Source organism: Setaria italica, chromosome IV (assembly GCF_000263155.2).
Source record: "Setaria italica strain Yugu1 chromosome IV, Setaria_italica_v2.0, whole genome shotgun sequence".
Lineage (NCBI taxonomy): Eukaryota > Viridiplantae > Streptophyta > Magnoliopsida > Poales > Poaceae > Setaria > Setaria italica.
In genome coordinates, this window is record NC_028453.1 from 36,055,367 (window position 1) to 36,081,070 (window position 25,704).

At 41.4% G+C, this 25,704-nt stretch overlaps 1 protein-coding gene and 1 pseudogene across 1 annotated transcript; both read right to left on the bottom strand.

The window, feature by feature from the left end:
- Positions 1–10,565: 10,565 nt before the first annotated feature.
- On the bottom strand, positions 10,566–10,967 carry LOC105914247 (dirigent protein 3-like). The gene has a single exon (XM_022826148.1). It carries the CDS (start codon positions 10,965–10,967, stop codon positions 10,566–10,568), a length of 402 nt encoding a protein of 133 aa, XP_022681883.1.
- Positions 10,968–13,770: 2,803 nt separating this feature from the next.
- LOC101782023 lies at positions 13,771–20,499 on the bottom strand (annotated as a pseudogene).
- Between the last annotated feature and the right edge of the window lie 5,205 nt (positions 20,500–25,704).

Consider the following 25,704-nt stretch of genomic DNA (forward strand, 5'->3'; position numbering starts at 1 on the left):
GGGAGGGTGGGGGAGGGACGGCAGCGTCGGGGAGTAGCGAAGGCCGGGGGAGGGCCGGCGGTGGAGAGGAAGAGGCGGACCCGCGGTGGAGATGGCACGTGGCCGGTGGTGGAGACGGGGTGGTGGCGGATGATGGCGCACAGGTAGATGGCGGCGGCGTTGAGGAGGAGCCGGCGTCGGGGAGGGGGTCGTGACGGCACACTGGGAGGCGAGGAGGCACTCGGGTGACCGGCGGCATCGCTACGGGAAGGCAGCGGCGTCGAGGAGGAGGCGGTGTCGGGGAGGGGGCCGTGGCGGCACTCCGGGGGGCGAGGAGGCGCTCGGGTGGCTGGCGGCGGAGAGGGGGGCACCGCCGATGGCGGCACTCCAAGAGGGTGACGGCGTCCAGGGGCGTCGGGAAGGGGGCCGCGACGGCGCTCTGGGAGGCGAGGTGGTGATCGGGTGATCGGCCGCAGCGTCGAGGAGGGTGGTGATTCTGGCGTGAAATTTTGGCAGCCTGACGGCGTAGTGCAAATTTCGCGCCAGGACTTGAAAATTTTGGTGTTCCGCTGTGGGTTACATGGGGAGGCCTTAGTGGTGGGCCCACCAGCACAACTCCTATGCGTTGGCGGGCGAGCACAGAGCTTCTACGCTGGCAGGTGGCGTTAGCGCCCGCTAGCGCAGAGGTTTCACCAAATTTTCAACCAATTTAAATACTTAATAAATTATTTCAAACTTCTACACCTGAACATAAATGTTATGTAGTGAATTTAAAAAAATATAATTTCATACATAGCATAAATGTTTTGACTAGTTAGTTCACATGTCACTATAGGTTGAAACACCTCATGAGTTATAGGGTGATTATGACTTGGATATCCATTTGGGAAAGATGTACTGTTACACTATCTCAAAATTGTGTTATTGTTTTTGGTCCACGTTGGTTCCCTGCTAAAGTGGTTACATGCCGAATATCATGATTGTTCAATTAATTTATATTTTATTAAAATTAAAATAAATCTAGATGGAATGGCACAATCCACCTTCCTCCTTGGATTTGGTGTTTTGTTGTTAACATACATTCTAGTTTTTATGTCAAATCATCAAATTTTCTTAAATATGGACATTTTTCAAAGGTTTAACACGAAAATCCGTTTACTATTCGATTTAACTAAATTTTAATTAAATATAATTTTGATCCAACAATCATGATATTTGGTATGTAACCAGTGCACCAACATTGATTAAAAATAATAAGATAATTTTGAGATAGTATAACAGTATGTCCTTCCCAAATGGATATGGAAGTACTCATGTAGTGTTTATAGTGATATGTGAACTAACTAGTCAAAACATTTATGTTATGTATGAAATTATATTTTTTTTACATTCACTACATAACATTTATGTTCAGGTGTAGAAGTTTGAAACAATTTTGAAATAATTTATCAAGTATTTAAATTGGTTCAAAATTTGTTGAAACCTCTGCGCTGGCTAGCGCTAATGATAATAAATATGTTATGATTAGTTATAACAATGTGCATGAGATCTAAACCAGATATTTTTATATAGGGATTGTGTTAGAAATTAAAAGTTGTTACCTTTTTCCATTTTTATTCCATGCAATTGCAAAATGATAATAAATATGTTATGATTAGTTATAACAATGTTCATGAGATCTAAACCAACAATGGTAAATTTTTTCCATTATTTTGGATAATCTTTTATTCTGAGCATTTCGTAAATTTTATGTGGATAGTTTGGGCTAACTATGGCAAGTGCCGTGGAGGTGGCCGTCGTGGTGATGGCGGCAGTGGAGGTGGCCGCCGTGGTGGTGACGACAGTGGAGGTGGCAGGGGACAGTTCAGGCTCGACGACCCTCCCGCTCGTTGTCCAGGACTTCACTTCTATGGCCCCATTGACTTGCCATTCGGCTATCGAATCAGAGGAATAATTCTCAATATAGTAATATTCTTTCCTTCTTTTAATTAATTTTGTTACTACACATGAATAAATTAAATTTACTTACATACAATGTAGCTTATCAAACCTATAGATGGCTCAAAGATGTCGTCGAAGCTATTGGTGGTACTTCGCCTGTAGTGCAAACCGAGGACGTTGGTGAACCTAATTTGAAAAGAGTGCATCTCTCTTTTCAAGTACCTGTTCGACATACAGATTTCACCTTGATGGTTTCAATTGCCGCATGGAGTAAAATAGCACCAAATATGGTAACTGTTGAGAGGACCGTCGTGGAGGCCTGCCTAGAGCAGCTTAAGGATCATGGGTACTTTGTGCCAGACTTTTCATATTTTCGAATATAGCAGCTCGAGGAGGGAGAAGGCATTGTGATTGTGACTGCTGAGAGGCTTTCTTGGCTTAATGACATGGTATGGAACATTCTTTTATCATTAGTTATGTTACATCTTTTAACTTTCGTCATGTTATAATCATCTTTTACAGGTTATAAATGGTACTACCATTGCGGAAGTGAGCTTTCGTGCGATTCTGGATCAAGTCATGGAAAAGTTTGATTATACTTACATGTGTGGAAACCCAATGTTCACCCCAGATTTAAAGTTCCAAGCTCATCTTACTTTCTATAGGCCTCATCAATTAACGTCTCCATTGTTCGAGATTTATAGTAGTGTATGTGGTCATCCATAGGAAGCGAAGGAGAGTGCACTCATCCATGCTCTAACTTATTTTGATGAAGTTCTAGGCTGGATGATTGGAGACCTTAACTATATTCCATATTTAAGGAAGTGAGCCGGAGTATGAAATATGTAACATGCATGATTGTACCCCTACCCTTTTCTTATGCATTTGAACTTCTCTCTAGGACCTTTAAGTATTGATGTAAAAACTTGCACTATTAGCAGAACTAGTTATATTGTATTGTGGCATGGGTGTACCCTACCCTTTTCTTATGCTGGAGGTCAGTTACAAGATAATAAAGTCTAATCCATATTAATAAAGTCTTACAGGATACTTAATAAGTATTACAACATAAGTAATAAGAAATGTTAATTTATACTTTAATGATTCTTCCTTCGCAGTCAATACGTAACCATGGCTTCATGGATTTATCAATACTTGCTTCAACATGCTTGATTCTTCGTTCATGGTCTTTGAAAAGGTCCAATTCCTCATACTGATTGTAATCCTCAAGGTCCACTACACCTTCAACTCAAAGGATCCTTTGTTTTCCAGAGACAGCAATGTGCTTCTTTGCATTCATAGGGTCGGTTATGTAGAATACCTGTGCGACACACTCAGCGAGTACCCATGGGTCATCTTTGTAACTTACCATTGGCTAGGTCTACAAGTTCAACCCATAATTTTCATTTATAACGCCATTCGGGTGCTTGACCCGTTGGCACCGAAAGACGGGATCCGGATATTCTCTATATAGTCAAGTTCCTATATTCCCTCTAAGAAACCATAGTAAGTTATGTTCTGTCCGGATGTATCAATCGCCTCTATGTGAACACCACTGTTTGGTACGCCACGCTTTTGTTGTCCTTTGCGGTGGTATAAAATGTGTATCCATTAATTTCATATGCTTGTCACGAGGTGACATTGCTTGATGGCCCAGACACCAACCTGATCAATGTTACTTCGTCTGTGGAATTTCCTTGAAATAGCTGCTCATGGTCCTTCAACCATGATGGAAAATGACGCTTTTTCTCTTTGATGATCCAATCCTCCGAGTGACCATTACTTTGTCCACGGACCTCATTTAGGTGTTGCTTGATGAAGGGCTCCACTATTGCGAGCTGTTGTAGAATGCTTGAATGCGCTTTCTCTAATTGTTGGTTATCCTTGTCTATAAATCTTTTCATTCCAATGGTACCTCTCCCGGATAATCTGCCCTCGTGTGAGATTCTGGTAAACTAATAGCTCTCTTATCCTTTATGTAATCAATGCAGGAATCAACACTCTCTTCTGTATGGTAGCTCTCGATCATGCTGCCCTCTGGAAAGGCCTTGTTTCTCATGTATCCATTGAGAGTCAACATGAACCGTTCGTATGTCCACATCTGATTTAAGTACATAGGCCCTAGTTCAGTTATTTGCTGAACCATGTGGACCATGAAATGTTCCATGATATTGAAAAAGGACGAAGGGAAGGAAATCTCGAGCTGGGCTTGAGTTTCTGACACAAATAGTTGAAGCCTAGCCAACTCAAGACAATCGATCACTTTCTACAAAATCACGTTGAAGAAGTAACACATCCGTGTGATAACCATGTTTACGAATACTGGTTTGATAGCCCGAATCGCAATAGTGAGAAAAAATGTGATTATCACATGGCAATCATGAGAGTTATAGCTGGCAAGCGTCATGTCCTTCAATGAGACTAGTGACCGGATGTTTGATGAGATTCCTGTCGGCACTTTCAACCCGTGCAAGCACTTGCACATAGCCAATCTCTCATCTGGTGTTAAGTTGTAGCTAGCTGGGGGAAAGTAATGCTTACCATAAGGAAGTTCTTGCGGGTGGAGCTCTGGCCTGATTTGAAGGTCAACCAGATCCTTATGTGATTTTAGTGCGTCCTTTGCCTTGCCTGATAAGCCCAAGAATCTGATGGTGCTATCGAACACATTCTAATGAAGATGCATCCCATCAATGGCATGGCGCACCGCCAGCTCTGGCCAGTATGGCAAATACTTAAAGAAAATAGACATCTTCTTAAATTTCACATATGTGACGTCTGTAGTTTCAGCCTGCTTCCTTCCCCTTTTCGAATTATCAGCACCACCTAATGACTTTTGGCCAAGTTTGAACTTGACCTTCTCGCACATTTCAAATACTATTTTACCCGTAGCCGGTTTTGGAGCAAAATCATTCTCATTGGTGTCATCGAAAAAGTCCTTCATCCTGCGGTATTTGTGCATCTTCAATAAGAAGCGCTTGTGCCACATGAACACTGTCTTCATAGATCCCTTAAGGTACACATATGATGTTCCATTTAGGAAAACTACGCATGATGTCTTACCTTTTACCTGACTTGTTTGAGTAAATAGGGCGGGATAATCATTGATAGTAACAAAGATAATGGCCCTTAGTATGAAGTGCTCATGTCTGTACTCATCCCACATCCGAACCCCATATTCCCGAAGATTCTGCAAATCTTCCATCAATGACTTAATGAAAACTTCTATGTCGATGCTAGGTTGCTTTGGGCCTTGTATGAGAATGGTTAGCGAAAGGAGCTTTCTCTTGTGACAAAGCCATGGGGAAGGTTGTATATGGTCATCAGCACTGCCCATGAGCTGTGAGTGCTGCTTCTTTCACCAAACGGATTCATGCCATTTGTACTCAACGCGAACCGTACATTCCTTTTTTCATCTGAAAACTCTAGATGATTGGCATCGAAGGTCCTGCACTGGCGAGCATCGGAAGGATGTCAAAACTTTCCATCATCCTTTACTGGGCGATCAGTATGCTAAGTCATCATTTCAACGGTTTTTGGGTTTGATTACAAACATTTCAGATGGTCCACCACCAGCAAGTACCACATCACCAAGGTAAGGACTCTGCACTGAGTCATCATGTTAGTACCTATACAGGACTCATCCTCCACTTGAACACCAGCACTTTTCTTTGCATCCTTCTTCCTCTTATTCCCGATGGAGGAACCGGCATGGTCCTCACAGAAATCGTCATTACTTTTCTAATGGCTAGCATCGCAATTTGGACACTTTTCTAATGCTGCATACTCACCGCGGTACAACATGCAGTGGTTCCTGCACGCGTGTATTCTTTGCACACACATCTTCAATGGATTTATAATCTTCTTTGCTTCGTATGTATTTTTTGGCACAAAGTTAGGCTTCAGGAGCAAATTGCCTAGTAGAGTAAGGAGATCATTGAAACTATTGTCTAATCAGCCGAATTTAGCCTTCAGAATCAGAAGATGAAGGACAAAATGTAGCACTGTCCACTCCTTCCCACATCCCACATACATACGGTCCTTTGCTACCTTCTTGAGTGTTTCAAAATTCTCTAACCTTTTAGCACTCCCTAGCAACACTTCCAATTCAATGTGGCACAACATGTTCTCCATATCAACATCACGTTCCTCATCCACTTGTGGTTCCACACGCGCATCTGTTTGATCACCATTTTGATCTGCACGGTCATAATCATCATCCATCATAACATGATCATTTCATTTGCATCATCACCACTCACTTCATCATAGCCAGTATCGATGTCTGTATTGTTGAAAGTACCTCCTACCTCACCATGGTGGGACAAATTTGTGTATCCATCCACAAAACCTCACTTTATCAAATGCCTCTTGATGACATCAGTACCATCCTATACAATAATGTTGCTACAGTCAAAACACGAACAACGTATTTGCTTTGTCTTGCAAATGCGAGCGTGTTTCTTCGCAGCCTCCACAAACTTTGATATCTCTGACATGAAAGTATGCGAATGTCTTAGTATGCCATACATCCATGCTCTATGATCTATTTTTAATAACCTAGACAAGAATTCTATGTTATATTAACTAATTTAAAGAGCTATGGTCGCAATTCTATAAACTAAATTAAATTACAGATGTAGTAACTGATAAGTAGGAAGAAATATAATAAAAAATAATTCTATATTACCCTAAATGAAACTCAATAAACCTTGGATGTAATAATTAATAAGAAGAAGAAAAAATCAAACTCAATTATATATTAATTCAATCAACTTCATTAATTAAAACTACGGATGTAGTAACTAATAAGTAGAAAGAAATATAATAAAAATTAATTCTATATTACCCTAAATGAGACTCAATTAAACCATGGATGTAATAATTAATAAGAAGAAGGAAAAAAATCAAACTCAATTATATATTAATTCAATCAACTTCATTAATTAAAACTAAGGATGTAATAATTAATAAGTAGGAAAAATATAATCAAACCCAGTTCTATATTACATTAAAATGACAAACATAGCATTGTACGGTTGTAAAATGATCATAAAATTTTATTTAAAAAATAATCCATTTCTAGTTATTTTCTCTCTCCTCCCTCCTCTCTCTCCTAGGTGTAAATCTAGATCTAGATGACAACCTAATTGAAGCGTCCCCACATCAACAGAGACTAAATGTGATACAAATATCAGTCCCAGGAGGCTGATAACACATTTATTCAACAGATGGTTAATAAACCGTACAACTCCCGAGGGAGCTGGCGCGAAAGCCACGCCGAAATGATAAGTAAATAAACAAGAGCAGCGAGCCAAGCTACTATCAAGAGACAGCACTCGGGACTACATGGTAGCGGAAGCATTCTGCAAAGGCCAACACCACAGGCAGCGTTGGGTGCGGAAGCAACCTTCTACTCGAAATCCTCGACGATGAAGTCCGGGTCTTCCTCTGAAGCAAAAAAACAAGGGTGAGTACAAAAATACTCAACAAGTCCAACCCCATCCACGTAGGGGATACAATCAAGAATATGCACAGGACATATCAAGGATAAGGCTAAGGTCTATTTGCCGTAAAGCTAGGCTTTTCAACACATGCAGGGATTCATTTTCGAAAAGGTTTTCACAAAACATTTTCTTTGGTAACCGAATCAATAAGAGGGGTTGATCCTACACAAAGGATCCAAATTTTAATGCTACTGGACTCCCCGTCCACAGAAGCTCACGGCACAACTGCCGGACACCTTCCAAAATTCCACTCACACTATGGAAACCAATTATCACCCAAACACTAGTTATGTGTCCAAGCCGTAACTCGTCCAATGCCATGGACACGGCTACCCGGATAGGTTTTAACTCTGCAGAGGTTGTGCACTTTACCCGCAAATAGGGTACCACAGCACGATCACCTTAGTGTCGGTGCAGATCCTATCAAAGCTATTACCCACCTTAGCTAAGACTGACTAGCCAACACAGAAGCATCCAAGGGGTTAATGACCTTCCAACGAGGTCTTAACTAGGATCTAAGTTCACAAAGTCTTTAGTCCTTCTCCATGGTCTCCCGTTGCTCACCAGCTCTCCTGATGGCTAATAGACCAGCTAGTGGGGAGTCGAGTGGCGGGGGAGGATAGAGGAGGCCGTGGGGAGTCCGTTTGAGGCCTCACCTCAGCAAATTGGCGACGGGAAGCAAGGGGGCCGGCGTTGGGAAGGGGCGGCTGGAGCTTCGGCGAGGCGGGCGGCGCACTGGAGGAGGGGCGGCGCTAGGGGAAGGTGGCACTGGTGGTGGGGAGGATGAGGATGAGGTGGTGATGAGCTTCGAGCGTCGAGGCCCCTTTTATAGGCGGCGAGAGGGAGAAACGACGATCTTCTGGCGATGGGGGCCGGCGAACTCCGGACGACGCGGGTAGGGGTCGGCGACGGGAGGGGGCCGACGCGGCTCGGGGAGGCGAGCGGCAGGGGGACCAGGCGCAGCGGGCAGCGCCGGTGCCTACGCCGGGCACGCTGCGTGGATGACGAGGCAGGGAGGGGCCGGGCGCAGGGGGCCAGACCTGCGCGGGTGCAGGAGCCTCTAGGAGCGTAGGCGCTAAGGGGTGCGGGGCCCACGCACCGATGGTGATGAGAGAGGGGTCCGGCCAGGGAGAGGCTACGGCCAGGGTGCTGTGTGTGACCAGGGAAGGAAGAAGGAGGAGAAAGGAAGAAGAAAGAAGAAGAAGGAAGAAGAAAGAAGGAAGGAGAAGGAGAAGAAGAAAGGAAGAGAGAAAAAAAAAAGAAAAAAGGAAAAAGGGAAAAAAGAGAAAATAGAAGGAGAGAGTCAGCGGTGATTGCGGGAAACGGCCGGGCACGCGCGAGACTTTTGTCGGGCACGCGATGGAGGAAGCAGAGGATGAAAATGATGGCGATCGGCATGGATGCCGGGACGGCGAAATTGCCAGGAAGATTAGATTTTCCGGGAGCTCAACGGTCGAAAGATTTTAAAAATAATTTTTAGCGAGTGTTTTAGGTTGGTGAATTTTACGGATGTTACACTAATGAAGCTAGAAATGATGGATAGAAGTTGAAAACGAAGGTTGGAATGGTACAAACTCACCTTATATAGCCATCTCCTCCAAAAAATTAAGAGCAAAACCTTCCCCCTTAGATTTGGTATTTTTGGAGCTTTTCCCGAGCTCCTCTCGGGCAAGCTCCAAATGAAAAGTTAGTTGGGGAAGAAGATGCCTGCGGCCTTAAATGGGTAAGCTCTGTGCTGGCAGGCGACATAAGCCAACCGCCAGTACAGATGTGTATTTTTACAGGATACAAATAATTTAAATTGCCTCCATTTTTTCTCTGTGCCAAAGGAGACCTTAACTGGAGGTTGAGGTTGTTATTACGATCCTGTATCACGCACAACAGATGAGGAATATAGAATGACTAGAATGCATGGAAGGAGAGAAGTGAGTTAAGACAGCTTCTCGTCGCATCCATGCCCTTTGCCTGTGATCTTCTTCCCTCATCCGGTCATCCTGCAACCGGCCAAAGCTTCCCTAAGCTATTCATTCTTATAACATCTTGATTCTTGAACTACAACACTCCACACGAAAAACGAGCTGCTCCAGGACTGATATCCTTAGATGTTTCAAATGCCTTGGGCTGACTTTTGGGCTTCACCCTTGATCAGGCTCCATTCGGCTAGAATGTCACCGTCATCAAATTTAGGCCCAACTTGATCTTGCACTTTGCACGGGAAATCTATATGGCTCCCACAAGTTTTTTCCTATGCAACTTCCATTCCATTGTTTGAGATTCGTGCAAAAATACCTCCACTTAGATGCACCAGCCCCCCACAACCCTAGCTCCACCCCTATCCACGGCCGCCACCCCCGAGCTCGCCGATGCACCCGCGCCTGTGCTGCACTGCCACTGTACCCCCCCCTCCCGAGCTCGACATTATCCCCGACCCCTAGCCGTCGCCCCTGCCGCACACGCCCACCTCTCCACCACACTCGCGGGCCAGCCGTGCCTGCTAGCCTACCGCTTGACCGCCGGCGCTGGAGAAGAAGAAGGCATGGCTTATTTTTTCCCCAAAATGTTGATGTTGGTATAGATAAATGTTCAATCCATTTTTCCAAAATGTTGAAATAGGTTGTGAAAAATGCTGAAAGTAGTATTTTTTGAAAATATTGATATGCATTTTCGAAAAATGTTGAATCTAGTATTTCTAAATGTTGATCTATTTTTAGAAAATGTTGAACTTAGTCTTTCGAAATGTTTATTATAAGATACCTAATTTGGACCTAATGGGCTTTAAAGCCACAGTGCTTAACCAACTTTCAGAAGTTACATAGGAACCCCCACTTGGCAAGCCAATTGTTCAAATCCCAGACGATATATAGTTTGAACTTTGAAGCAGAAACATAGTATTGGATTCCATGGTCCTCAAGAGTATAAAAGAAGAGAGAGGGAGGGACAGTGGAGCAACTGCCAATCTGCCATCCAACGTAGTGCCAAGAGTGCGTAAGAAAAAATCACCTCATCTCCAAATAATGATCACCTCATCTCTCCATGTAGCATTATTTGCGGTTGAGATGTTTGTGCTAGAGCTCTACTCGATCGCAAGTGATGACCCATTGCTAGGAGCAGCAGCATTCGCCGGTACAGACATGTGCACGATCAGCTCCACCACAATATACACCTCGGACACCACCTTGGCCATCCTCCACAGCACGTAGCCGGCGGCGCGCCGGAGTTGGCCCGTCCCGCCGACGATCGGGAGCTCCGACTTATCGTAGATCCCGACGCGGCCGGCGACGAGAAGGTGCTGCCGCTGTACGGCCCGCCGGTGAGCGCGACGGTGACGGCGGCCACGAGGACCTCCTCGTGCTGGGAGGACAGCATGTAGGTGCCCTGCGCCCGGCCGACGGAGCCGGAGTCGATGCCGGGGCCATCGGTGACGAGGTCGTCGATGGCCATCGTGTCGCCGAAGTACGCGCCCTTCAGGGACTTGTGCGGCGGCCCGGCGTTCCGGATGAGGTGGATGGCCGTCTGCTCCGGGCCGCCGATGATGTCGTGCATGTATAACCGTAGGTGCACCGGGCGCCGGCGGGCGTCCGCGGAGGGAAGCAAGAGAACGATGACGGCGACGAGTAGTAGCAGTCTAGCAGATGCTGCGGCTTTGCAAAGCTGGCCATTGTGATGAGTTTGTGAGATGCTGGTTGCTGGAATATATCCAGGATTTATTATAGTTGGGCTTAGCAAAAGCAATTTCATAATCCTTATTAGGCCATCTGTAGAAGCAATTCGTCATGGGGAAAACAGAATAGTGATGAAGCATAGTATGAAATGAAAGATCATGTACGACTATAATAAGGTTGTATTCCAGTGCACAGAGTGTTGTCAACAAAGAGCAATGAATTAGGATGCTCATCAGCGGAACCTCAGTTTTTGGGTGCAGCAAACACCACAATATTAGGTTTCCTGTAGCGAAATTTACCAGTAAGACACAACTATTGTAATATCACAGTTGACAACTCAGTAAGTGTTTCAGCCCATGTATTCATGTGGTGGGATTAGTCCCACTTGCTCATATGGCCAACTGATCCAAACCATCGCACACATGCATTGGGATGGCTTTCTTCGGCCTATAAGCAGGTTTCGAAAGAGAACGATCATATATGGTTGCCCATCCTTACCTCTTTTCTCTCCTTTTCTGTTTGTCGCAGTCTGCGTCTTCCGAGCCGTGAAGCATCTTGATAATTTGGCTTGTTGTTGGCCTTTTCGCCCGGTCAAGTTTGACGCAGGTCAGACCTGTCTGTAGGCATGTTCTTGTTGGCAATCCATTTCTAGCGATTTATACCCGGTGCCTATCTTACTATTACTAATTGGAGGCTTCTAGGCTTCTTTTGAAGTCTTCAGGTGAAGCCACCTAGAATTCCTATAGAAAAATAGAGAAATCCTATAAATTCTCACAAAAAAGCAAAACATCCGACTATCAATCGATAGATTCAAATCATCGTAGCCATTGGATCTATTATATTTTTAAAAAATTACCCACCTATACCATTATGAAAATAGCCTAAAGTAACCCCCTAAATCTATTTATAAATTACCCACCTCTGCCATTATATAAAATAAACTAAACTAACCCCTTAATCTTCATCAAAATTACCCACCTATGCCATTATAAACAATATTTAAAATAACCCTCTAATTTGCAACTGGATTGACTACCACTATTACTTAAAGTAACCCCTTAAATTTACATCTATATTACCCACATATGCCATTATTAAAAATAATATGAGGTAACCCTACATTTTAATCAAATAACCTTAATTAAAAATATACAACAATATATGATTCTAAATCATCTATATCTTACGATATTGGTATACGATATAATAATTAAGGTCTTTACGATATGATGTGTGTCACCATTTATAAGGATATAAAGTGAAGAGAATATGAATTTCTATGTGAAAATTGTATATCAAAATTAGGGTTCATTAAACAAATTCAATCGCATACCTACGATGCAAAGTGAAAAGTTAAAGATTATAAATATGGATTAACTAAAATCTATCACAATTGGATGAAGATATTAAGTATATATTTACATAAGTTTTATGTTTGAATATTTAACAAATGAGAGGTAGCTTATGGTTATAGTTTTGTAGCAATGTAGTCTTTTTTTTCCATTGGAAACTTCGCATTAGTTCCCATGAGACAAGCTAGAAAAAAGAGACAAATTCTCATAAAAATTAAAAAACATCAAACACCAATCCTATAAACTCTAATAATCATAGCCATTGATCTATTATATTTTCTAAAAATTTACCTACCACTGTCATGGTGAAATATTCATAAATAAGCTCTAAACCTATATCTAAATTATTGAGCTCAGCTATTATAAAAACTAATCTAAAGTAACCTCATATTATTCATTATAAAGCATAGCTTAAAATGTCATTCTAAAATTTTATCTATGTTACCCATGAATGTCGTTATTAAAAATAACCTAAAGTAAAAATCTAAATCTAATCTAATTATCTTCATGTGCATCATATAGAAATGTCAAAAAGTAAACTAATATATGATTCTAAATTACATATTTATGTCATTGTTAATATAAAAATACTAAGTTAAAGTATATACACATAATGAGTGCCACCATTTAGACCATTTATACAATTACATGAGGAATCGATGAAAAATATTGATTTGTATGCTAAACATAATGTATGGAGGATTGGAGGTGTGATACAAAATGGAAAAAGTATGAATATGGATGAAAAAGTGCATAGAGTAATTATTAATTAAAAATCAATCACAACTGGACAAAGATAGGTACATATCTATATAAGTATTATGTTGAATTATTGAAAAATAAGAGAGTAGTAATTAAACAATTTTGATTATTAGCTAAGAGTTTAATTTTTAAATAATTTTTAAATACAATAGCTTTTAAAAATATTAGCCCGGGAGCACGGGTTGATGGATTAGTTTCTCCAATTCTTAAGCACCTGTTAAATCACATCACAAAGACAAAATTTTACTACGCAAGGAAAAATGTATCAGCAGTTATCTGAAGAAAAGCACTCCGCCATGTGGCAGAGGGTGGTAATGAAGCATGGTCTAAAGCTAGTGGTTTCTAGCGTCTGTCTTCCCAAAATCGAGAGGCACGACCTCCGGATTGAGCACGAGAAGTTTGCCGCTGCGCGCGCGTGCCACTTCGGCGCCGTTTTACAGCTATGCCTGAATGCCTCGCTTGCAGAACAGAGAGAACCGCAAAGCAGTTAGTCGTGCTCGTGCATCAACAGCCGTGGGTGTGGCGCTATTCATAAAATAGGAAGAAACATAGCAATTTTTTATTGCTGATCACAGATAAATCCACATTCTTGCTCTCATCAATTCTCATGCTGCTCCTTACACAACACACGGATATAAAATGCAAACTAGGCCCAAATAGTGGTAGACATAAGAAAGAAAGGAGTGGCCAGTGGCCACAAAAGAGGGAAAACATCATTGCCTTGATCAGCATGTGAATCCACTCTTCTCTATGTTGCCAATGCCTCTTCCTAACTGCCCAGTAACCTTCCTCCATATGCCTTTCCCTGCTGTCAGGCACTGAGGCACTTCAATTTACCGTATACAAAACCAGGTCTTCTTGGCTTGCCATCCACAAGAGAGTCCTCGTATACCTCCTTGCATTCCTGCACAACCTAAGAGACGAGTAGAGGGTAATTAAGATTCTATGACCAATTAATCATTGGTAACCTTGACATATGAAGATTAATGACATAACCAAACCACCATCTGAGTCAAGGTGTCCGCTTTTCAGAATCCACACATTGTGCTTACCTCATTGGCTTCCGATCTTGAAATACCTTCTCGCAGTGCAACCAACTTCTTAACGACCTCAGGCTATAAATGGAGATGTCAAAGTGTAGAACAACATAAAAAATGAGCATAAGTTTCCTGTTTAGATAATCAAATACTAGAGAAATTAATATATGTTTAATACCGGGCAATCAGGTTGATGATGCAGAATAATTGTATACGTGAGAACAAAGCTTTCCAGACTCTCAGCAGAAGCAAGCTCCCTCACATCAGCAAGAACTTTCACTCTGCTTTCAACATTCTGAAGCAAAAGTAATGTCAAAATAAATACATGTGATTAATTACTATGCTTTTTCAGTATTGAAACTTATTGCTTGTTTCAACTTCGAATGCGAATCAAAGGAACTGCAGTTGTCTAAGCAGTCGGCAGCAAACAGTTTACTTACTGTCACATTAATGTGCTCTGTGAAGAAATCCTTGAGCACTTCTTCATCTAGCCTCATCCTCTCGATTGTTTCTTCTCTGATGTGGTTTTTCTACAGGCACCAAAGGAAACAGATATTAGCTCATGAATAAACTTATCAATTATATACAACAAATACTATATATAACCTAGATCGCTAGTGATAACATGGCTCAGCCAAAACCTGCAATTGATATTTCCTTTATACTCAAAGAAACGTGTTTTCCAAATAAGTACTAAATGCAAACCTGAATGAGGAAGTGATTAACATACACTACAATTGCTTCCTCTAGGCAAGCCTCCACAAACATACGAAATGATCTTTTTTCAATATATCTACAAAAAGAGTACTAGGATTATAAAGTATATAGCACATAAGCATTAACACTTAACTTCTAATAAAACTATGTGTTCCTCATGCTTAGCTTGGACAAACAAAACTGGCACCAGCTGAAGATACTTGAATCTACATGCAACCTATTATGTGCCACTCATGAGGAAAGTTACTGATGTGATGAAACATATTATAAAAATTAAATATTATATTTGTATTTAGCATCACTTTCTTATGAGTGATACATTATAAGACAAATTAGTGATGATCATAGTATAAATTGAAGACTGAACCAAGCCAAGCCTTATGAAACATTAAATTTGGCGAACTGTGTATGTTTGGGTTTGGGATTTGCGGGTGTTTAGTCAATCTTATCAAGCAATATGAGTAAGAGTTTCCAAAATGGGAAGATAAGTGTGGTGCAATTTTCTCAGAAATATGAATGTCCCAAATAATAATGAATGGACAAGCATACATGTGCAGGTAAATAACAAGAAACATATTCACACAAGATTTTCCATGGAACATACATCCATATATATTATTTCCATAACGTCTATTAAAATTTGTCAAAACTTACTGTTTAACATCTGAAAAGTAATCAGCCAATGTTGCAACAAGATATTCCGTGATGAGTCCATTTAGCCAGTCTGAACAGAAAGAATCAAGATGTGAGAAAATAATCATAATTTTAACTAACAAGCATTGCTAACAAATATTAAAATATTAGGGAGTTGAATAGAAAGGACGCTGCACGCATCATGCGGAAAAAAGCCTGGGTATTTTATATGATTGTTGCCACTTTCATGCCGAGCATGATGCCTATGTAATTTGCTTACTGGGGAGCTCTAATTGATGATGTTGGGGTCACTACGGAATCACGTACCATTGGGATATATAGCAATACTATAGGCATTTGTACAAAATAATACGGACAGCCAACCTGGCGAGCAATACCCAGGGATTCTTTTCATCCTACTAGCTGCAAATGAACCTAAACAAATATTTGCTCATGATAACTGCCAAGTAGCTGAGTGAGTAAACATATCAAGCAATATCAACATCAAGTTCATCGGATACCAGTAAACATAAAGTCTGAAGACCTAATGAATAATTGTAATATTACAGTTACAAACTCTTACATATGGTGAAAAAATGCAGTCGCATCAAATTCCAAAGCTGACCTATTACTGAGAAAAAAAATAACAAGAAGAAAGGAGCAACGGGTGGAAAATCATTACAAAAGTACGTATCACCTTCTCGATAAAGCCTTGCAAGTAGATCTTGCACACCTGGGTCTTCGTAAATAACAGTAACAACTTGAAGGATTGCTTCCTATTGAAAGAATAAATGACACAGTTCAGGCTAAAGTTGTCTAAAGTATTCACTCATGTTTCGAATTGGTAAGGGAGACAGGTCATCTACATCTTCGCTACACCTCATTGATACCCGCCTACAACTTAACAAATTTATATGTAATTGCAAAAAGTTCTCTAAATAGGAATCTTGAATCCTTGTTATGTTACTGGACCGCAACATAGCATTCATTTGGGTGCGAGACATCAAGGGACATCTTTCTATGCCAACCCTTGTACAATATCTCTAATTATGAGATGCACTTCAGAATATTGTGCTCAGCAGCACATTTGGCAACATATATACAACCTTCTCTCAGTTCAACACAAAGTATGTCTTCCTATCTTTCTTTACTGGGAGCACTCTCTTTGAACCATACCAAGGTTTTTCCTCTTTCGGCTTCTGCATGATTTCACGCTCAAGTTGAAACCTTAGACCCCTAAGCTATAAATAGATGTCCTCATCGACACCCCCCAAGGACCCAAGATCCGTCTTAAACACAACACACAACACTCGGAGTTGAGAGCCATAAAATGTTGACGCTTCACTTCTCTGACACAATTGAGTCTTCACTTGTCTAGGGTTACTTTAAACTAGATCCTAGTTGAGTAGTCTACCCATGCGGTTTATTATGCTAGAGTTCTAGATTTGTATACTTGATCAATGAGGTATATATAGGATGGTGATGATTTAATCAGGGCATTGAATGACGACCATTGTTTAAATATAGTTTTGAATGAGATAATAAATGTAAGTCACTCTTTGGCTTCAACAACTACTAGGGTTGTTCAGTTAAGTCTTCTAAATTTTATTTGTGCTATATGTATCTATTGTTCTCGTATTTCGTAGTTGTTACATTATATCATTTTTGTATCTATTAAACCATTAGCCCATAAGAAGCCTTATTAGATGCAATAGCATAATCCACATATATTAATTTGCTTGTCCTTGTTGATTTGATATAAATCTCGGAATACAATTAGGAAAATCTACGAGTATCATCGTATGCTTGTGCTTTATAACTTAGTACGTGCTTAAAAGACACAATCAGACATGCATATAGATCTCAGATATCTCAAGAAATGCTTTCACATTGATTAGCATCAACCTTCATTCCTCATCCTTAAGATTAAGGTTATAAAGATGTATAGCTATATCATATATGCATGCAGAACAAACCTTGGCAACCTCAAGAAACCCTACGGAAGCATCTTCAAAATTAACCTGAAAAAGGAACATCTTTCTTAGAATTACAAAAGGTATGAAGCGTGTGAATAGAAGCATAGCATTGGAACATCAACGAACAATCGGCATGGATCTCAACAAGGCAAGTTAGAAGATGAGGACTTTTTTTATGTGACCACATTTAAAAATGATCGCGGATCTAAAAAAATATTAGTTTACCCCAAACTGGCTATCACTATGCCGTCAGAAACTATTTTTAGGGCAACCGGGCCTGAATACCACCATTTCTTGTGATGGGTCTGCATAAGTGACCGGCCTTAGAAATGCCCATTCAGAGCCAGTTACTTATGCAGAGCAGCCCTGGAAATGAAGGCATTTCTAGGGCCTGTTGAACTAGGGGTTGCCCCAAAGTGTGACCGGACCTGGTAAAAAACCAAGCATCCCGAAAAATCGTTCCTGGTGTAGTATGTTGACACATTGCCGTGTTCATGAACCTATTTCTTTAAAAAAGAGGACAACGCAAGCAAAGTGCAGAAAAGTGGCTGAAAGAGTGGAACCAAACGGAAACAGCTTAACTATTGATTTTCGAATTCACCTGTCCAGCATAGTTTTGTGGGAGTGACTCCAATGTACTCTTACTCAGCTCCATAGTAAGTTCGTAGCAACGCAAGTTATTGTTAATCTGTACAAACAATGTCAGGAAGCAGTGAGTTCACATCACATTGAGTTCTGATCATACCCTCATACTAGTCACACTAGCCTCGAATAGTAATCATATACTAGTGGAGGGAGAAGCACTAGTACGAACTGATCTGGACCACTAGATGAGAATTAAGAATCAAACAGACTATAGGTGAGATCTGATGCATGCTAGTGCCCTCCCGCCCGTAGTATATATAAAGCAATGTAAGAGTCCTCTCGGGTTTCTAAATGGATAAATCAATGTATTTACCAATGCACATAGGGATTCCAAACCAACATCAGAAGCTGGCTCCTCAAGTCTTTGCCTCTCAACTGCTTGAAAATTATGCATGGTCTGCAAATGAACCAAAGTAGAATAAACACATGTCAATTGAAAAATCAAATATGACCTTCGGCACAAGTGCCCGCCATTTTTCCCGTTTTCACATACTGTAGTGACTGATTCTAACAGATGCAAAGCGAAGTGCAACTTCACGATAAAACCAGCAAGTAGACTTAACTGAAAGGAAACTAAACAATACCTGAATTACTGCAAGAGCAATACGACACCGCATGACATCTGTAGCATTGTCTTTAACTATCTGAACATGCTGTGTCAATATTCTGAATAGCCCGACACCTACAGGTGTATACAGTTTCCCATCTTCCGTACTCTTTGGTGGTTGTGTCTTCTCTGCCTCCAAAATGGTAATGTACCACCTCTAAAGAACAAAACAAGAAAAGGTACATGATAATCATGACACGAAGTTCTACATGAACTCAATGGATCTGTAGAAATACCTTGGTTGCTTCCTGCACACGCTCAACATACAAATTCATGAGGTAATCAGATGCACTTTCAGAACAAACTTGGGCAAGTGATTCATCCAGACCAAGGCCAATCAGATCGTCTTGTGATTGCGGAGCGTATGGAAGGAGCTCACAGATGCTTGAAGATGCAGACAAATCAGTCTGTCCTGATTCACCCATGTCCTTCGGACTTGATGATGATGACAGATGCTGCAGCTGGACATAAACAACTGTCAACTTCACCTTCTCCACCAGGTTACTTATTTTCTTAATATTCAAGAACAAGTAAGTTATCTGTTGTAATAGTTAGCGAGATGTTCATTAAAGTAGAATGCGTTTATGTACGTTCATAGGGGTGAGAGCGCATGTGTTTATGAGAACTTCTGTGTACTATATATGTTTCACAAAAGAAAAGTTAAGCACATTTGAAATGTAGTATATCTGTCTAGTCTAACTAAGAAAGATGAGGAGGAAACTAACAATAGTATAATTCTCTTATACTTTCCCTCGCACGTTCACTCCGGTCTACCTAGCAGTTGCTGATCGACCACGTTGCCATGAAAAATATTGTTGAACATTTCAAAAGCCTTTCTCACTGTGAAGCTTTCTAGAAGGACACTGTTGCAGACTCCCGAATGTGTTGATGATGTCAGTAGATTTTCCAGGTAACGACGGCCAAGTGAAAGCTCCAGGCTGTGTAGATTCCGACTAGCATGTTCATAACTTGGGAAACAGGTGTTGCACGTCTATCATCCATTGGTCCAAAACATACTCAGATAACTGCATATTCAGAATTTGACATTTATGCTACTACTACAGCTGGAGACCAGAAATAGAAGGCTTACATAGCCAATCGTCAGACATAAACAGCACTTGCAAGGAGCACCAACAGAGACCCTAAGCCATGCGTAACAATTAAAGCCAACTTAAAAATGAATCGATCACCCTGAGATATTGCATTAAAAAGAACTCGTTGTAGGGCATACCACCACAAACAAAGAAGCCATGGCATATGTTGCAATCTCCTCTGCAAGCTACAGCTCTGCCTGGATGAAGTTGCTCCATAACTGTAATGGACCAAATTATAAGCAACGAATGAGGGTTATTTCACTGTTTCTTGCTTCATACAATCGAATTTTATTGCTGATTAGACATCTTTTTTTTTGGTGAAATCAACCTGTTTTACCCATCTGTTGGGTGCTTATTGTTACCCTAATCACCAATTGCGTTGAAGATCGTGTGCCTTAGCACTTAGGTAAAGAAGTAGCTGTGGTTTTTATTCATTGACAATTGCTTAAAACCTGTCCATTGGTAGTAACAGATAGGAGAAGCCGACGTACCTGGCAGAGGCAACATTGTTCCTCGTCGGGGCAGCAATCTCGTTTCACTAGCAGTGCGGATTGCTGTGCCGGTGCCCTCTGTGACGTTCTGCCCCGCATGGTTACAGCTTTCGATAGTTTTGCTCACTGTAGACAAAACGATCGACATGTGCGCCTTGTTGCACACTTGCATGGTAGGAGTGCCAGGTGTTTGTCGAAATTGCAAAGTGAAGTTTCTTTTAGCTGAGTGAGCCTTCTAAGATGAGTGCAAGAGTTTTTAAATTGCAGTGAGAAACTGAGAACACCCCCGACTACCAGATGTCGTTAACGGTGTGATTCCGGCATATGCTTCAGAAACTGAGAACAGAGGATTTCATCCATGTTCAGTGAGCAAGATGACCATAACAGATCAGAAACTCTGTTTCATCAAACATCTACATGTGCGAAGCCAGCGATTGATACAAAGTTAGAATCCGTTTGGTCAGATAGCGACTTTAAAAATCCACTGCCATTCAGAATTCAAGCATCTTGAGTTATCCACGCCACTCATCATACCTAAAGCAGAAGTACTACTGGCCACGCTACTTAAGTGGAGGAACGTGACCGAAACAATACAAGGAACAGCAAGCATAGTTGTCTTTTCCCAACGACGAAAGAGCCAACACATTGGCCAAGGAGAAAACCAGGGGACTCCAGATTGCTAGCATTTTGAGGACACTTAAACAGAAGGTAAACACGTATGCCCCAGAATGTCACTAGCTCTGACAATGAGGAAAATGAACAGGCCTTCCTGTCAAACTTTTTGTCCACACTGAATGCCTTCTGAAGCACATCTTGCCAATTATAAAATCTCCTCTGTTTCTCTGTATATGTATCTGTTCCAAGGGAAGCCAACTCAGTTTCAGCTTGTAGGTTGTAATTAGCAAAGATCCAAAGAAAACTTTCCTTAGACATATTGTAAAAATCCTCTACTTTGGATCTAAACACTGACAACATTAATTTAGAAGAATTTCCTTTTATTTGATTTGCAAACCGCAAGGTTTCTTATCTTAAAGATCTCAGGTATTCAAATTTCAAAGGTAAATTTATCAACCAAGAGAAGGGACTATAGTCCCATTTTTCATCACAAGAGACACATGGTAAAGATAATAGCAGCTGATATCAACTATATGGCATGGTTAAAAAGGCAAGCTGTGTGTCACCTGTTTCTGAAGGACTCTCATCCGAGACAAGTGTTTTTCGTTCATTTTGAAATGAGTATGGTTTAGAGCAACAGTTTGTCTGCTGTATCTCAGGACGATTAGCCCTAGAACCAAGGGTAAATTCCAAAATTTCGTCCATTTGAGCAATTTCTATCTCTTTTTCTTACCTCCATGGTAATTGGTAAATAATACCCTCACTAAAAAGCAACTGAATAACATAAAGTTAATAGTGTGAAGATAACTTTCTGTGATAGAGAAGTTCAAACTAACGGTTACTTAGTTGTCTATAGATGATTGTGCTCATTCAACAACACCAGCCAACTAGAGATGGTGGGCCAGCCGCCACCCATTTCGCCGTTGTATCGTATTGGGCAAATGCTGTTTTTTGCACTTGTACGGCAAAGCATTTGCTGCCGTTTCGAAAAAGTAAACCGTTTGATCTGAAAAAAAAAACAGCAATAATACACACTCTGGAAACTGAGTATTACCTTGGTTCCCAAGGTATAGCAACCCCTCATGCGTACTATCTCCTTCCATTGCAAAGAGAAACAAATGTTTTTCCAAGTTTTAGATCCCTTCTTTCATGTTGCTCCAAAATCTCAATACACAACCTATCACTTGGAGAACACGTCCCGAGAGAAGGCTTTCCTTCCTCAGATGAAGACCCGATGTTATTTAAGTCTCCTGGAGATCCTTACTTCTTTTGTATGATCAAATGTGACATCATCTGTCAAGACTCTCAATAACTTGTCTTGTTGTAGGCCTTTTGATGCATCAGTTTGCACACAACTTAGTAGACCCATTTCAATGCATATTTTTATTTGCTCACAGTTGTAAGCCTTTCTATTGATGTATGCTTCAGTTGTTTTTTGACAGTCGTGGGCATATAATCATGTTTTGGACATGAACTTAACTATGTAAACCCTATTCCCTACTTCATGTAGCAGGGGCAATATAATGGGAGTGTTCAGATAAAAAATGATGACAACGGTGCAAAGGGGCAAAAAAAGAGCAAACAAGCAGTTACAGGTAGATCGAAGTTGGGGCACATACATATATATATGCATATGGCCCTTGATGACATAATTATAAATTCATGATTCAATAGGCTCCACGTCATGTTACTGTATTGCCTCCTTGCCGACAACTTCGAGTTACATGGCTTTCATTTGATGAACACTGTAGATATGAACCATCTAATTTAATTTGCCCAACTTCAGCTGATCTTTATCAAGTTTTGACGAGCTTCAAACATCAAATGGCAGTACACTTCTATATGGAAATCATTATTCTAATGAGCTGGACTATTTGGTTATCCCGTAATGAAATGATCTTCAAGCACATAGATCCTAGTGTTGAAAGAAGTAGGGTGTTCTTCCGGAATCTTTTTGCTCTGTTGTTGCATCATGCAAAGCGTGTGTACTTTCCTTCAATAGAACAATGGCTAGATAGTTACATGTAACAATCTCCCCTTTCCCTTGTTTATTTCCCTATTTAAATATATAACCAGTAGGGGATGACCCCTCCTGTTTCCCTCAAAAAAAATTATGCATGCTATTTCTCCAAAGTTATGGACCATCTTATTACACAATTGTTTGCACATGTTTTTACACATGATTGTGATCGTAAAAAAGTATTATACAGCAGCAGCATGAAATAGATAGATTTGAACTCCTCAAGCGCAGCAAGAAGGCCACGCTCTTGTTTATGCAAGCTAATCCGCAAGTTTATGGAACGCATGGTTTAGCCCGTGATATCCATTGGGGTTGGGCACCTGCGTACTGTTAGATATATGGGCTTGGCCCATATAAATGATAATTTTAAATAAATCTCAAAGGTCCATTAGCGTAAAGAGGGGGTACACCATCTATTAGTCCCATATTGCTAATAGATGAGGGTGTTGGGGCTTTTCCTCCCTATATATATGGACCACCTCCCTCATGAAAAAGATGCAATATATACTACTATACAGGAAGGCCCCCCAGGTTAGGGTATCCCTAAGGTGGTCTGTACTAGTTAGGTTTTTGCCTCCTCTCGCTGCTGCGCCGCCACCGTAGTCTACTCCATCCCAATTGTCGGCGTGCACCGGCGATTGGGAGAGCAGCTCTCCGGAACCGTCATCTTCAGCGATCCTGCACCGGGAGAGGGCGAATAAGGTTTTTGGGAAGCGCTCTGCGCGACTGCTCGATCGCTTCCTCCGCTTCGTCAAGTTCTTCGTCGACTCCTTCACCACGACTCGTCTACCTCTTCGTCGCTCGGGCGTCACTCATCGTCGCGAACAACGTCAGGCTGCTGATCGTCGTCACCAGCTGTACCCGATAGTCGTCCAAGAGCCGGTCTTCATCAAGAAAGAAATGTACAATCTCTTATCTCAAATTATGTCTTCCATACTAGCTATTATGATCTGTTGTAGTCTGATAGCACTGGATAGTATGGTAGAATGTGTGATTCTATTTGCAATGATAGACTTGTCTAGATCTTGCGTAGACATGTCTAGTTTAATCTACTATCTGTTCATCGTATTCATGATTTATTTCTGGATTAAATTAAAACTAAAAGTGCTTATATATCCAACAATCCAAAAATCTTATTGTAGGCACTTTAGTTTTATGGTTGGATTTCTTGATGCACTGAGGCCAGCACCATTTGCTGGCGTGCACTTCAAGAGGTGGCAGGTGAAAGCCACACTGTGGCTTACTGCCATGAAGGTGTTCTGGGTGTCCAATGGCAAGCCGGAAGGGGTTCTCTCTCCTGAAAAGGAGAAAGAATATTTGGAAGACAACACGATCTTCTTGGGCGCTGTGATTGGTGCACTTGCAGAATATCTGCAGGATGTGTACCTTCATCACACGGTCGCAAAGGAGTTGTGGGACGATCTGACTGCCAACTACGGTGGCTCAGATACTGGCACATAACTGTACATCATTGAGCAGTATCATGACTACAAGATGGTTGACGAAAAATCTGTAGTCGTTCAGGCTCATAAGTTACAGTGCATGGTGAAGGAACTCGATCTGCTAAAGATTGTCGTGTCCGACAAGTTTGTGGCTGGGGGCATTATTGCCAAGTTACCTCCATCCTGGAGGGATTTCGCCACTTCTCTCAAACACAAGAGGATAGAAATTTCTGTTTCAGACTTGATTGCGTCTCTTGATGTTGAGGAGAAATCTCGGGCTAAAGATGGACGATCTAAAGCTGTTGAGGGTCAGACCAGTGCCAATATGGTGCACCAATCACATCACAATGGCAATGGTGGCAAGGGCAAGGGCAAGAACAATAAGCCTAAGCAGTCCACTACCTTCAAGAAGAAGAAGAACAAGGAGAACGACGGATGCTTCGTGTGCGGTTCTACTGACCATTGGGCAAAGAAGTGCCCAAACCGCAAAGGAAGAAAACATCCGCTGCAGAAGTCTGTGAGCATGGTGACCAGCGCTGGAGACGGAAATAGTGGGTATGGTAATTTACCTTTTGTTTTTTCAGTGTTTCAGTCTACTAATACTTGGTGGCTTGATACTGGTGCTAATGTTCATGTGTGTGCTGATGCCTCCTTGTTTTCATCTTACCAGGTCACTCGGGATTCCTCCGTCCTAATGAGGAATGGGTCACATGCTTCTGTTCATGGTGTTGGTACGGTAGATCTGAAGTTTACTTCAGGAAAGATCGTGGAACTGAAGAACGTGCAGCATGTCCCTTCTATCAGGAAGAATCTAGTTAGTGGCTCCCTTTTGTGTAGGGATGGTTTTAAGGTAGTGCTTGAGTCTAATAAAATTGTCGTGTCTAAGAGTGGACAATTTATTGGTAAAGGCTATGAGTGCGGAGGCTTGTTCCGCTTTTCCCTTTCAGATTATTGCAATAAGTCTGTGAACTATATTTGTGATGGTATTAATGAGAGTGATGCTAGTGTTTGGCATTCAGGTTTTTGTCATCTGAATTTTGGTTCTATGTCTCGACTTTCCAGCCTGTGTTTAATTCCGAATTTTTCCATTGTCAAAGGTTCTAAGTGCCATAGTTGTGTGCAATCTAAGCAACCTCGAAAACCTCACAAGGTGGCCGAGGAGAGACATTTGGCACCACTTGAACTAATTCATTCTGATATATGCGAGATGAATGGTGTGTTGACCAA